General features: G+C 45.3%; 1 protein-coding gene across 1 annotated transcript in view; it reads left to right on the top strand.

Moving 5' to 3' along the window:
* The window catches only part of acvr2ab (activin A receptor type 2Ab), a 36258-nt gene that overhangs the window by 9500 nt on the left and 11836 nt on the right, over positions 1 to 14922 (top strand). The window contains exons 2-4 of the mRNA XM_062380934.1: positions 8370 to 8577; positions 9704 to 9837; positions 10939 to 11093. Of these exons, the coding sequence (XP_062236918.1) occupies positions 8370 to 8577; positions 9704 to 9837; positions 10939 to 11093 (497 nt within the window). The remainder of the gene's footprint in view (positions 1 to 8369; positions 8578 to 9703; positions 9838 to 10938; positions 11094 to 14922) is intronic.

The raw sequence follows: 14922 nt of genomic DNA, 5'->3' as shown, positions 1-14922 counted from the left end.
TATTCAAGCACAGAGGGGATTGTGGGGGTAAAAGCAGAAGGGGGGTTTTATGCAGATCCTTCTGCGGGAGATAACGAGACCTTTTAAATTGCTTGTCCTGTGAAGAATGTACGGCATGCGGTGGCCGACTGCGGCCCATTACACACAAGGGACACGGGGCTCCGCTGGTATGTGCTCCTTGTGCAAACGGTAGAGTCGGGCGCTGAGAGACCCGGGCGCTCTCCTGACCCGTCCGACAACCGGCCCCATCAGTGCTAACTGAGGCGGAGACCAATGGGCGTTTGTCGCTCGGGCATACCAGCGAGGATTAAAGGGATTGGATTCAGTTGCTGAGTGTGGTGGTTTTTAATGCCCCCCCAGCCCTCCCACCCCCACCGTGCCCCCTCCTCCCGGGCCGTGGAAAGAGTGCAGTCTTTGTGACCAGCTCACCCGAGCCAACCTGACCACCCCTGCCATGTCACGACACCATCTGATTGGGCATTAGAGTAGCACTCACAGCGAGACCAGGGCGGCTCTGAAAAATTACAGTCTACTGTAAAGTAGTGTCTGACTCCGTCCGTGCCTCTGTGCTTAGACTAGACTGTTTCCTCTCAGTTCACTCACCTGTACAGCAACAACAGTGCCACGGCTGCTGGAGAAAAATATAGAACTGGTATAATTATTATAAAAACTTTTTTATCATTTGGTATGTCTCTCAGCTCAGATTTATTCCCCAGCCTCTTTTCTAGAACACATTTTATGATATATACCATCAGATACCTGAGGACGGTGAAGTTCTCTCACATCACAGAAATATGGATTGAGCACCAAGGCTGACGGCTTAATAAACTTTGTTCAGTGGGACTTGGGAATCCATTTCCCGGCACTAAAAATGGTGCGCAGTGTACTCTCAGGTGTTAACCTCGCCGTGGGCCAGCGGTCTCCAGTGCTGCCTCCGGTGCCTAATGCCTGTGATCGTCAAAACAGCTATAAATGGTGTAAAAAATCTTTATCCAAGGCGGCCAGGAGCTGCCCTGAAGGCAAGTGGTGGGTTGCATTTCCAACCGGCGGAGCCCACGTGTACGTGTCGAGGAAGAGAAGAAGAAGAAGGATGGATGGATTAGTGGTTGTAAAAAGAGCGAGTTTGGATTGGATGAGTTATGGCTGCATTTAGTTAGTGAACACAGTTTCCTATTGCTGCCACTCGAGCAAGACTTTTAAATATTATTTCTTGCTTCCAGGGATGAGTTTGACAACTTTGCACAAATCCTGCACGAAAACTAGACGGACACATGTCATTTTTTTAATGTTTTTCTCTTTCCTAATCCACAGAATTCAACTAACAAACCACCTTAGGAAGAAAAGCCTGACAGTAGACCTGATTCGCTTAGGGCTGCAGCCCAAACCAGGCTGACAGCATTAGTCGCATGAACCCAGTGTCACCTCAAAAGCACATCTAGTCTTTCTCTTCCCTTCCTTCCACGTCACTGGCATACACCCAGAATCTGTTTTTCTGCCTTCTACATTACAGATAAATAATGCTGATTGTTTTAAATACCCGTGATTTTCTTAGAATGGGTGCAGCAAGGTGTTAACACTACTGGGAAGAGTTTTCCGCTGAATATGTGGTTATTCACACATTCAAAAGCTGTATCTGGTTGTGTCTTCACTTAGTTGTGTGGGGGTGGAGTGTCAAATTGCATAAGCAGCAACAACAAGCATTGCTGGGAAGACAAGGGGCCAATTCTGCAGACGTCATTCTAACCCCTGGCCTATACCTGCTGAATTCCAACCCTATTTAAAAGGATCGTTCAGGTTTGTTTTTTTAAAAGCACTGGTCGCACATATTCCCACACAAACCAGCGCCCCGAGCAACCATACATCACTTCAAATCTATTTCAGGTCTGCCCGGACGCCGATGATAAGTTGATCCTAAGAACAAATTCCATCATAAAGAACAATCCCTGCTCTTGGCAGGCACACAAAAAGGCCTTGATAAATGAGTTGTTTACCTACTTCGGTGCACGCAGTGTCGAGTGCCGGCCTGGCCCGCCAAAATGCCACTTCATTATGAGGCAACAGAGCAGAGTGAAGCGCAGCCGGCCCCTGCGACCAGCCACAGAGGGGAAATTAGATATTTAGTTTCTGTTTTTCCTCAGCAATGATCAGGCAAAGAAATACCTGATGGACAGATCGTGAGTCTAAAACGTCACATTTGTATACTGACAGATAACAGGTTCATCATACGTAGGACTGTTCTCTCTCTGTTGTGTCGAGGCCCCGTGCGATGCATAGATGATGTGGCAGCGAAAGCAGAAACATGAAGGCATCACTTTGCAAAGCTTCCTTGAACACGATCAAGGTTGAATCAAAGTGGTGTTAAGACATCTGGTGATGGAGAGGAGCCAAGTTTACAACTATCTACACAGAAAGGGCTTCTTCTACCTTCCTGGTAGCAGCTGCCTATCGGCCAAGGCGGCTTCGGTCGAAATTTCTCCCAACATTTGGCAGGTGGTTTGTGGTCGTTTCCCACCCAGCATGCACCTCACCAGCCCTGGCCACAGATCAGACCAGAACCACCTCTGCTGCTTGGCTCCTGCCTTGCAGCCCTCGCTTGGCTAATGGAGAGACGTGTGCCACTACGCAGGATGCAATGTAGTTCTCCCTTGTGATTTTCTGTCTCCTCTCTGGACATTTGGCGTGCATCTCAAACAGTGGCCTTTCAGAGGGATACGGTCGTCCTGAGTAGAAAAGTGGATTTGAGGTATTATGGGGGCAGCGGCTTCTTACTGTCTCATGAAAGGAAATGTTTCAAGAAGTAATTGCTTTGGAGAAATTGCTTCCATCGGAGAAATGCGGCGGGTCAGAGAAATTAAGGAAAGAAAAATGTTTTGCTGTGGCCCTCTGTTTGCACAAAATATCTTGTTTTCTAAAAACATTTCATCTTGGGAGGGACAGTTTCCAAAGTTTCCAGTTCTTTGAGAGACATACGAGGTTAAGAGATTCTTTCAAACTCTGTGTTAAATAATTATGACGCTTTTGAGACCCTTTTCACACATTGACCCTCTTCACCCACTTAATTATGAATTTGGGGGGAATAAGGATGACTGTTGTTGCGTTAACATTTCACATAAACTTTCTTATTAGGGATTCACGCCTTAAACCAGGCTTTCTATATCTTATTCTTTCTTCTGATTGTTTTTTTTTTAACACAGTACTATTTTCAATCTGAACCCTTGCTCATGTTTTTCAAGGTTTGACACAACTGTTCGCCTTATTCAAAACTTGAATTAATTATATTCATGAATACAATTGAGGAAAGCTATGAAAGGGTTATTTAAAAGAACTTCTTGAAGCGGAGCGTGTAGGTACTTTCACTACTGTGCTTTAGTTGTACAAGGCATTACTGCAAATTAACTCAAAGCAACATTGTGACTGAACATTACAGATTAGAGAGCGTGAATCGCTTTTCGTGGATATGAGTTCCTTTGGAAGCTGGAGGTGAACTCGTGCCAGCAGCAAGCTGGCGGCTTGTCAGCCCTCAGGTTTATCACGGCGCGACTCGCCATCGAAAAAGCGATGGCATCCCCCTCTGCGTCTTCGTGTCAGGGCCCCCCCGCCTGTAACTCTCCGAATCAGGTTTCCTTGAATTGCCTCAATCTAGCATTGACCTATTGGCCACGAGACAAAAGATTGAATTCTCAGAGCCTGCAGATAATCAGTAACCTCCTCCAGTTGCTGCGTCTCTGCCAAGTTCACCATCGTTTCCATCTTCCGATTACACACTCTCAAGTGAACTCACATTCCCCCTGTTTTCAGGCGACTTATTCTTTGAGAGTCTAATAACCAAATCTGATCATTCTGTGGTCACAGGAGTACAGTGGATACTGAAACGTAGGTACTTTTTCCGGCACAATCATTTTCGGTATATGATGCTAAACTTGGTATAAATATCAAAGCAATACATTTTGGTATCGTGACAAGACCAGTTTACAGTTTGCTTCCTTTCGTTTGGTGCTGTGGGAACTCAGGAGTTTAATCACTGTGGATAAGTAGCATCGGCAGAATGCCCAAAATGTAGAAATTCAAAATGTCAGGGTGAATTTTCAGAGCCACCGATCAGAGAGAGGGAGAGAGGAGGGGCGAGAAGCAGTTCTTCCAAAAAGCCCCAGTGGACTGAGAAGTGGGTCGGGCCGTGTAGATGTTTTGCAAGGGGGGAGGCATGGCTTAAATATCTGCAGCCAAAGTAGGTCACGGTTAACCTTGATAAATCTCCAGTATGACTGGGAGAGAGGAAGGAGCTTCCACGGAACGCTCTGTGGTCATTTCAGTTTTTTGCGAAAGAGAAGCGCTGGACGAAAACATGCATACCTCTGTCTGTCCCAATGATTGGACTGATTGGACTCCATGTAAAGTTGTGTCTTATCCTTGAAGCATGGTCTCATAATCGATCCACTAGAGGAGAATGGACCGCCGCTTTATTCCCCCTTCTACCTTCTGTCGCTTCTCCACTTGTGTGTCCCTTTTTTTAAAAGGCTTTAATTCTGACATTTTCCTTTAATGCGTTATAAATTAAATATATAATCCCTGGGTCTTAACTACGAAAGCAACCCTTCATGCATGTCACATGTTTGTGGTCCTTCAATGGACCTTTTTTCTCCTTTTCTATCCCTCTCTCCCACAAACCTTATTACAGCACACAAAGTGAGCCTGTGCCTCTCGTGTTTGACATTTCCATGCGTCGAATATCTTCAGAGACAAAGAGGCTTCGCTCTTTATTGCCTGGATGTGTGCTTGTGGGTGGAAGCCCCATTGTATGTCCTTGCACAATTACTTGTGTAGGCTCTTGCACTCGATGACATTATCCGCTTTGGTGAACTCTGAGCCGCCAAATAGTCAGAAGATTGATTTCACCGCTTTATATCCTTCATATCCGCCATACTGCCGAGGCGGCTCCTGCCCACCTTTGGCATACGGCGCTATAGGAAGCCGGCGCGCACTGTCACCTCATTTCAGAGAGGTGATTGATTCGGGCTCTTAACGGCTGTATTTACAACAGAGCTCTCTGTTTGCAGTTCACATGGTTCGCAGCTCCTTCTCACACAGTATAATACCTGAATGGAGTGCATTATCAAAGGAGCCGTTGAGGTGCTGCTGCTCACCTCGGCCAGAGAAAAGGAGACAACCGACATTCTGTTTTCTGTTTTGCTCTTTATATTCATTTGTCCAAGACCCTGAAGGACTTAAAAAAAGTTGATTCAGTGCTTTCTCAGGGGGACAAAGATACGAACCCAGTCTGAAGCCGAAGCAATAAATAGTCTAATAAATTGTATTGTACGGGTCCCAAAAATGTGTCTAGAAAGCTAGATAAAGACGTTATTATTATGAGGAAGTCATACTGATGTCGATCCAGGAACTCGCTGCTCGTCCTGCTTCAGCATTCTTTGTGAATCACCATGAATAAAATGGAAATGAGTATGCAAAGCTCCCGGACGCAGCGACTGCGGGGGATCGGCGCTAGCATGGCTGATGTTGCTAACGAGCTCACCTACAACGGAGGTAAAACATACCTCCATCATTAGCACCTTCGGCCCCCTCGAGGCCGAATGGACGGGATGATGTATTCATGCCCATGCAGGAAGATTAATAGGAGCTCGGTTGCACAACAACGTATCTTTCATAAGCTGGAGTTTCTGACGGAGTGGATAAACAAATCTTATAGAAAAACGCTCCTAGCATACATCACGGTACAGCGATATTAAAACTGTAGTAGGTCAATTGAGGATAAGAAAAAACGTGTTTTCTCATCTCTTGCTGCCGTCAGGGGATCTGTCCACCCACTTCTTTATTATCTGCCGTTCATCAGCGGCCACAGCGAGAAACATCTCTATTTTCTCAGCCTCGAGATGCGGTTGGAAAATTACTCGAGACCTACGTCAGCCTTAAGGAATGACGGGAGCCTCGCCAGCCTCATACCAAACACTTGAGTTGAATTGTTGGCCCTTTTTTTTTTTTTTTTCTTCCTTACCGGTGTTTTCTCTCAGGCGTATTTCATTAAGGCATTTTCACGGCTGTGACAGGAGGGCCGGCCTTTTCAGCAGCTCTCCTTCACACCTAATCTCTGCACTTTTGAGTGTCTCACTCGAGGGCATCTTGGCAAAGGTTTCGGCCGTACAATAAAAAGGGAGAGTTAATGTTGCTTTTCCTCAGCTTAGGCAGTGAGTCAGGCTTGCAGGATTTGCTCCTTGTCTTCCTTTGGTGCAGTTATTTATTTCCATAAACTAAATGCACAGTTCAAACATCTAGAATGTGATGTGTTTGCAGGGGAAGCATTTTAGAGCCTGCAGGGGGGGGCACATGAACCATATGTCAGATGATGTAATCTTCCTTGGGGCATTATTAAGTGCATGTTCGGGCAAACATTTCTCAATTTCTTTCTACAAGCAGCTATAACACAACTTTGTGGGTTACTTGTTTTCTTTTGCTTTCATATATACTCACAGTTTGATCCACTCAGTTCAAACGTGTTTTCTATGTAAATACAATGTGCTTTGTTTTTAAACCAATTCTTTTTTTGCGATTTTCATCGTGCCGCTGCATTTTTCTGTGGCACCGCTCACTCGCCGGCCCCGGACCATTTTCCTCCCCTCCGCCCTTTGCTCCAGCCATTTGCTCTCGCAGGCAACAGTTTCGGAGTCGCACCTGTTGCTGTGAAATACTTCGGGGCTTCATGGGAAATGGATTTGTCGAGAGAGAGAAAATGCCGTCAGTGGCGCTAAGAGGCCCAGTGACCTCGCCTGCCAGTGAAGTAGCCTCTCTCGCCTCCATCCGCAGCTGTTATTGTCGCTGAGGAGAGACATGGCTGGGGAGCTGGCGCTAACTGGATTGACTTAAGCAGCCATTTTATTGAAAAATACATGATCTTTCTGAAGTTGGCTTCCATTATGCAAGCGAAGCCCTGATGTCTGGAAGCTGCGGCGACTGGGGACCCAGTTAGGCCGGACAGGACACTCTGTTATTACCCTGGCGGATGAGTGCGGGTAACCGATCACATAAAGCCGGAGAATTATTCTTTATTTGCTGCGTTTTACAGTTAAATCATGGAGCACTTAGGAGGCATTAAAAGCAACAATAAATAAAAAAGCTGGTATTGAGTGCAAATCCTAGCAGAGTGGGCAAATTATAGTTTAAGTGAATAAAACAGAAATAAATGGAATAAACACTCCCAGCTCTGATACCTCTGCCCGGGAGGTGTTTATCAAACCTTTTGGACTGACAAGCTCTAAATAGATTCATGACAGACCTCAAACTGCAGTTATCACATACAAGAGCCCAAAATACATCATGTAACTCAAAAAAACACTTTAGCCTCCCTTCCAATAGGAATTGAAATGAACTCCAGTTGACTTAAACCATTCCCTACTGTATTCAGACCTGGTGTATGATCGGGGGCTCCGGGCGCCGAGAAACACGGCAGGATTTTTTTATAAAATGTTTTTACCTTATGTAAACAGCCTGAGGAAGTTCACAACCGTTTGACCCACGCATGGCACCGCCGTCTCTCCCACAAACAGGTTAAGTCACATTTTCACACCGGAGCGAAGTAAGCTGGCTGTTTGGTATAAGCCTCGGCAGAAGGGGCAGGAAAATAAATTACATTTACCCATGGTGTTGAGCTCCAGTTGATGCATATGGATGACTGAGACCCGGCATCAACAGTCCCACACGTTGCCAATAGAGCTCGGACAAAATGACGTGCAGACAGCAAGCAAGGCCGACTATTTCCAGTCTTGTCAGCGGTCTAAACGGGACCGACTCCCCCGACAGGTGATGAGCAGTGGCAGCTTAACTGACAAGCTGTCATGCCGTCACTTCTCTGGATATCGGTTTGCGAAAAAAAAAACCTGAGGCTCGCATTCATCTGCAGGAAACCAGAGCACCCTTTATTTTGGCGAGGAGAGAAGTCGAGGATTTAGGTTTCCTTGCTTCGCCTGTTTGTTTCTCTGAAACCTTATTTCTGTCAGTCATGCCTGGCTGGTTTTTATTGTTCGTCTTGAAAAAAAACTTTCGTCTTTCGTGGCTGCATTGACATTAGAAGTAGATTTTTTAATTTTGAAAGTTTTTTTTTTACGACTTCATTGTGTCTCTCAAACTTTGAGGCTGTAGAGAAATGTCTCTTTGATACAAACTAAATTACCTTCTTTGTCAGTGACAGAGCAGGACAATAACTGTCCTCAGAAGCATGCAAATCACAATGTGTGCCTGGAAAAATATTTCACACAAATCCTTTGTTTTTAAACTTCAGGAAAAGTCACAAACGCGTCCATACTTTCTTCATAATGACCTTTACATTTACAGTTATTTAATCAACGTCCTCTTCGCCTCTCCAGGTGCCATCCTAGGACGCTCGGAGACTCAGGAGTGCGCGTACTACAACTCCAGCTGGGAGAAGGAGCGCACCAACCGCAGCGGCATCGAACCGTGCTACGGCGACAAAGACAAGCGGCGACACTGCTTCGCCACCTGGAAGAACGTGTCCGGCAACGTGGAGGTGGTCAAGCAAGGCTGCTGGCTGGACGATGTCAACTGCTACGACAGGTACGCGGGTAAAGGGCACGTTAAAAGGAATCGCCAAATAAGTCAGGGAATAGTTGTTTTAATAGATCGGCCAAAAAACCTAAATGGGAAGTATGCTGTGGTTGATATCTGAACCTTGGTCTAAAATCATCCGTCCATCATCAGAAAACAAAAGAAATATCAAGAATGATCCAACCCGAAGCATAATCAAAGACTACCTACGTTTTCATCTGTCCCTCAAGTGCAAGAAAGTTACATTTTGTGTGCTTTCATCTTAATTAGAACCAACATCCTTCCCTAAAAAACCTGAGCATTGATTCCTGAGACAAAGCAGCAGGGCAGGTCTCTCAGACGGGACAAAGGCAGCACATCCAGAGGAAGGCTCAGCTGTAAATACTTTGCAAATCACCTTGAGCACAGTTTCTCGTCCCTCTGTGCGCTTCCCCATCTGAATGGCTCGCACAAGGCTACATTTTTAAATACAGCAGAGATGGAATTTAAATTGCTCCCCGGATTTCCACTGAAACATGGATTCCGTCTGTTGTGCGCAGACCGAGAGTCCAAAAACCCTGGACTGTAAGCAGATATTAATAAGTGGTTCTTTTTTTCTTCTTGCGGGAACATGAACCTTGCATCAGATGCTGGTTTCAGCCGGCTCTGCTCCGGGTTTTTCTTTTGATTCCCGGGCGATTGCGTTGCTGTAGATTCTGCAGCCCGCTCAGTTTGGGCACCTCGGCTCAGACGGCGCCGCCTCGGCTCCCTGGAGAGTCCAGAGAAAGTCGAGGGCGGCTGCCACTTCCTCTGGCTTTTATCTGATGACTGCGATTGTGAAAGAGAGAGAGAGTGAATGTGTGTGGGCGCGCGTTAGTGCACATGTGTGCTTGTGCATGCCAGTTTGTTTATCGGCATGTGCAGGAGGTATTTTATAAATGTTAGTTTTTCATGACTTGCGAGGGAATGGAGAGGAAGTAGAGGAGTGTGTGTTTTGTGTGTAGCTGTGTGTATGGTCAGTGTTTGTGTGTCTTCCTTCAATGAGGGCAAGGAGAGGTGTGTTTGTTATCAGCGAGCACATGCAGATAATGGGTTCATTCACGTGCGTTTCTTTACGCGCACTTGCATTGATGAAGTGCTTTCATGTCCCCTGTAGTAATGAGTGTGTGGAGAAGAAGGAGAGTCCCGACGTCTTCTTCTGCTGCTGCGAGGGCAACATGTGCAACGAGAAGTTCCTGTACAACCCTGACCCGCACCCGAAGACCGACCAGCAGCATTCGACCGCCTACAGTATGTACAGTCCTCATGCACACACATATACACAGACACACACACGCAGCAATATCCCCCTGATCAGAAACGGTATCAGGATGGGGAAATACTTTTGGAACATCCAAGTTCAAGTCAACTTTCTTAAATGATGGTTTGTACCTCGTTTAGTGTAAACTAAAGTGTTAGCATGGAACCCTTTGACTCTCAATATAGTGCATGGCTCACTTTATTTACCCAGGAAAGAAACTCTGACAATACAGCAGCATCGTAAGTTGCAGGCCAAAAGAAATAATCCAGCAAAGGCAGTAAGTATAGAAATAAATAATAGTAAGTAAAAGTTTACAATGGCAGAACTCTTGAGGTGTTGCTCGGTTTGACGATGGTGAACGAAAGAACATGTCACCACCTCGACCAGCGGGGATTATCTCACTCCTAACTTCCCCAACTTAATTGTCCGACAGGCCGGTCTGTCTCTTTTTATCCCTTCAAATGTGACTCTCCGAAACCTGGAGACACCCCGTAGAGATAATCAAACGTCTAAAAAGACCCAGAGAGAGAGCGATGGTGCAGCTGGTGCGGCCCCAGGGGCCCTCACTGCTTCCTATCCCCCCCACTTCTCCCACCCTCACCCCGAGGGCTGCAGTGGTGTTTTCAGCGTCCGATCATCGGCCCTCTGACAGCCCTGCCGAATCAGACTGTCACACCTTGTGATGGGAGGACGGGCTGAGCCAGCAGACGTCACCCAGCGACTCTTGCAGGGGTCGGATGCAGTTCAGAGCTCTGTTATTTTTGGCGGGCGGATTACGTTATGTCACGAGATGGATTTACTAATCCTGCTCCGTTAGTGTGTGTGTGCATGCATTGATATGATCCCTAAGCACAGTGGCAGTAAGCTGTAAGCAGAGCTAGTGCTGCACTCTGAGATGATGTAGCACAATGTCAAGCCAATCGGGCATGTTGTTTTGTGTCTTCTTCTTTTTTTCCCCAAGTTGTGTTTTCTCTCCGTCAGTGTTCAAAATTTGCTGATTTGCCATTGCTTTACTCTTGTTGCAATGTCGATCAACACGAGCCCCTTCTTGTTAACTTGTATTTCTTCTCTCTTCTGCTCTCTCCCCACAGCCACTTCCAACCCCTTTTCCCAGAAGCCCCAGCTCTTCAGCACTCTCCTGTACTCGCTGGTCCCCATCGTAGGCCTGGCGGCTGTGGTCCTCTTCTCTTTCTGGATGTGGAGGCATCACAAGCTGGCCTACCCGGCCGCCCTCGTCCCGACACATGTAAGTTCCCCAAGGTTGAGAGAATGAGAACCAGACACAACAATCTCTCAAATAAAATTAAATACTGACACTGTGACACAAATCCATGATCACTTCCTGTCTCTGGTCCGCAACGCTCATCGCTGTGATATGTTTCCAGATTTCACCTGTCAATCAAACGTTGGCGAGAGGACTGTGATGTCTTCTGTCTTTTAAGACAGAATTGACGCTGTGAAGAGTGTCCTCCACTTTTTGTCTGTTGAAAATTTCACTTCACAAAAAAAAAATGTAAATTGAAAAACCAAATTAGTTGAAGTTTATCTGTGTAAGAAGCAGAACGGTATTTTACTGAAGCGGAACCATGTACTGAATGCTGTCGGGTTAAAAATAATCAAAGATAATTAATTGCAGAAAGTGTCTGCCTCTGCTCTGGTCGATTTATTTCCTACATGAGGCAGTGCTCTTTTGTCGGTCCCGACAGACAACTCTCGTATTGTTTAAAGTTTGCCGTATGATGCATTGAAGACTCCGGCCCTGCCGTCTCTATTCAACCAACCTTCAACTTCACCACTGATCCGGTTTCTCAGTGAGCTGAAACAGCTTTGGCCTTCCCTGCCCCGCGCTGCGGAGGGACAGAGCTGTGGTCAAACAGAGCGGACACACTGTGCGGAGAGAGTTTGCGTTGGGATATTTGCTTTTTTCAGTTTCTCCTTTCAAAGTTGTATAGGAGGATAAGAGGAGCTCTCGCTCTGTCTTTTTCCCTTTTTCCACGACTCTCTTCTGGAGCCCACACACATCTCAAGACTCGCTTTTAAAGCCGCCAGAGTGTCTGGGGATGAATTGAATTGGTATAGTTCATTTTGTGTCAGAGATGCTCTTAAGCACACATACATTTTAAGTGCGTATAGTGCCAATTAGGTTAAAACAGCGTTCGGATCCACCTCTTTATTTTGCACTCGTTCACCTCACCATTGCGCTGCTTCTCTTCCTATGCAGCCACACTTTTTTCCATCGCTGCATAGTTTCTTTTTTTTTCATGTCTTCACCTGAATCAGCCGGTTGCATCACAAGGCGTTGTTTTTTTTTACCCCGACAGCATCGCGGCTATGTTCTCCGGTGCTCGGCAGCAGGGGAAAAGGAAAGCCATGCAGAGCTTTCCACCGTATGGAAGAGGAGTCAGGGGCCTCTGCATTATTGATGAGGCTTTATATAGGCAAACACAACTAAACACAGAGATGCTCGCAGCTCTGCCTCAGAGGATGCTTGTGGTGGGTGAGTGGGTGGGTGGGTGGGTGAGTGGGGAGTGCGGGGGCGGGATTGAGGAGAAACGTACGATTCTCTCAACTCCGTTATTATATTTTTGCAGGGTGATAAAATATAGCAGGAAAGAGACAAAGAAAAGACACCGATCCAATACAATCAGGGATGCTAATGTGCAATCGGAAAAAACAACCCCGCTAAGAGGCTCGTGAGCCGCCCTACCTGGAAACGTATAAATAAATAAATACATAAATAAAGATAGAAAGCACAACAAGATCAGGGCCAAAGAAGAGTGGATAAGATAATGAATCATGATACAGTCGGGGGGGTAAAAAAACCAACAGCTAAAAGATTGATAAATTCACAAAGTAGAATAGAATGGAACAGAAGAGACAGGATGGAACAAATGGGCCGAGTGCGCTTGTGCATGAACTAGTAGGTGCACAAGGACACGAGAGGAAACAGAATATATTTAAAAGTCAACTTAGCTGCAAGGAGGTGATGAATTAAATCCCATTTGCCTGCGATTTCCAAAGGAAGCCAAAACAAGCAAGTCGGCAAAGTTTATCTACATTTGTTCTGGCATCCATACGTTGTTTTAATTGATTAAATGTAGTGTTCCATTAAGTGGAGAAAATACAGTGCAGAGTCCAGAAGTAGATTTTTTTTTTATAGGAAAATGTTTTTTTTGGTGTCGCGCCTCAGGCTGTGTAGAGAAAGAAGCAGAGGTGACTCTGATAATCACTCAAACCGCTCACTTCTGCAAAGTCACAGAGGACAGCTTCCAGCAGCCCTGTCACTGTTGAGACTAGAAACACAACACAAACACCTCCTGTTTTTACAGGCGACTGTGTTGGGATGTGGAGCAGCGATGCAACATATTATTATATAAGAACTTAAAAGGCATAGAAGTCATTTCTGGAGTTTCTTTTTTTAACCAGAAATCTGAATTAATAAAATAATCATGTTTACTTTGCGAAATGCAAGTATCGCCCAGAGGAACTTAACAAATTGTCGACAGCTTCTTGCAATTCGTTGCGTTAGCGTTATTAAAACACTTTCGGATGATAATTGAATAATCACTTTTATAAATATAGCTTCTTTAGAGATGGGTGTAAAATTGCATTATTAGGTATCTTAAAATATATTTTAAAAGTCTTAAATGTTGTAACCTGCAGACACCCTGTTAGATATTTTACAGATGATGTGCAAAAACAAAAAAGAGGCAGCAGAGCAGACTTTCTTTTTTTGCTTCATCATGCTTGTTTCTCTTCATCGGCGCATAATGCTCTGTGCATATTCATGTATTTTTAATGTGACAGTAGCAAATTGCCCGCACCTGTTGCTGGCCCTGCGCGTACGGGAAGTCATTATCATGGCTCATCATAGACGTCGGTGGAAATAGATTTGATTCTTTCTCCCCTCTTCCCTAACAACATCCACGAGGCAGCTACACACAACCCTGACTCCTTTCAAACGGCCGAGCTCGGCCAACCACACTGTGCGCAGTTAATCTAAATCTCTAATTAAAAGGAGTGGGAGTGTGATTATGACATAAACGAGTTGCAGCAGTCCGCCCAGAGCCAGAGACGAATACCAAACATAGACGCAGCTAACAATCCATAGCGTCAGAAAAATATGTTTGTTAATGTCTCTTATCATACACACTTTGTTGCTGTTGCGTAAAGGGGAAATACGCGATAGGGGGAGATAAGATAAGCCCGAGTTCAAACGTTGAAAAGATAAATAGGTGCGCAGTGTAATTATATAATCAGATTTAGAAGCACAAAGGGAATCACAGGCACAGAAAACTCTCAGAAATCCCGAATTTAGTCTCTGACAATGACACATGCCGGCTTCATGATTTTTTATTGTTCCCACGTAATGATCAATAACGGCACATTATCACCGCTCTCTAATTTTATTATAAGGAACAGCACTGAAGAAAGGAAATCTGCCTTTTGTTTGAGCAGACTGGAGGCGGTGAAACCGGTTTGCGTCTAACTCCTGAGTTATTACACCAAATGAAGCGTGTTTGATTTTGTTGCGCAAAGGTAAAAAAAAACATCCAGTGTGACGCCCCAGGAAAATATCTGAGCGGCAAAGTAACTTTATTGCACGCCCTCATTACGCCATTATGTCCGCGATCCATCACCGGCTTCATATTTGCCACCAAGCCTCCATTATTCACACTACAGTGCGAAGTGGAGGCAAACTGGCATTGATTCTGTCTGAGTACACAGACCCACAGCTTTCACACGGACAGACCTGCAGCACTTAAACACAAGTCGGGCCTTTGGGCTTCTTTTTCCGACGTGGATCCTATTTTCATCATCGATTCTGACCAAAGTCTCATCACTTGTTTTATTAGCCAGCTACTTACATCTTGTTTGTCTGGACGCAGCTTCAAAGCTCAGTCTGTTTCTATAAACTTCTTAAACGTGCACTGCCATTTGAAATGCCAATTAAATCTATATGTTATAGGGGACAACGTACAGGGAACGTTTTTTATTCCCCATTAAGAGCTATGCTTTTAAATATCTATCTAATTTATTTTGTTCCCCTTACATTTGTCTGGCTGGATATCGGG

Source organism: Platichthys flesus, chromosome 22, assembly GCF_949316205.1.
Source record: "Platichthys flesus chromosome 22, fPlaFle2.1, whole genome shotgun sequence".
NCBI classification, from domain to species: Eukaryota; Metazoa; Chordata; class Actinopteri; order Pleuronectiformes; family Pleuronectidae; genus Platichthys; species Platichthys flesus.
The sequence above is the reverse complement of the archived record's forward strand: the minus strand, read 5'-3'. Positions and strand labels throughout refer to the sequence as shown.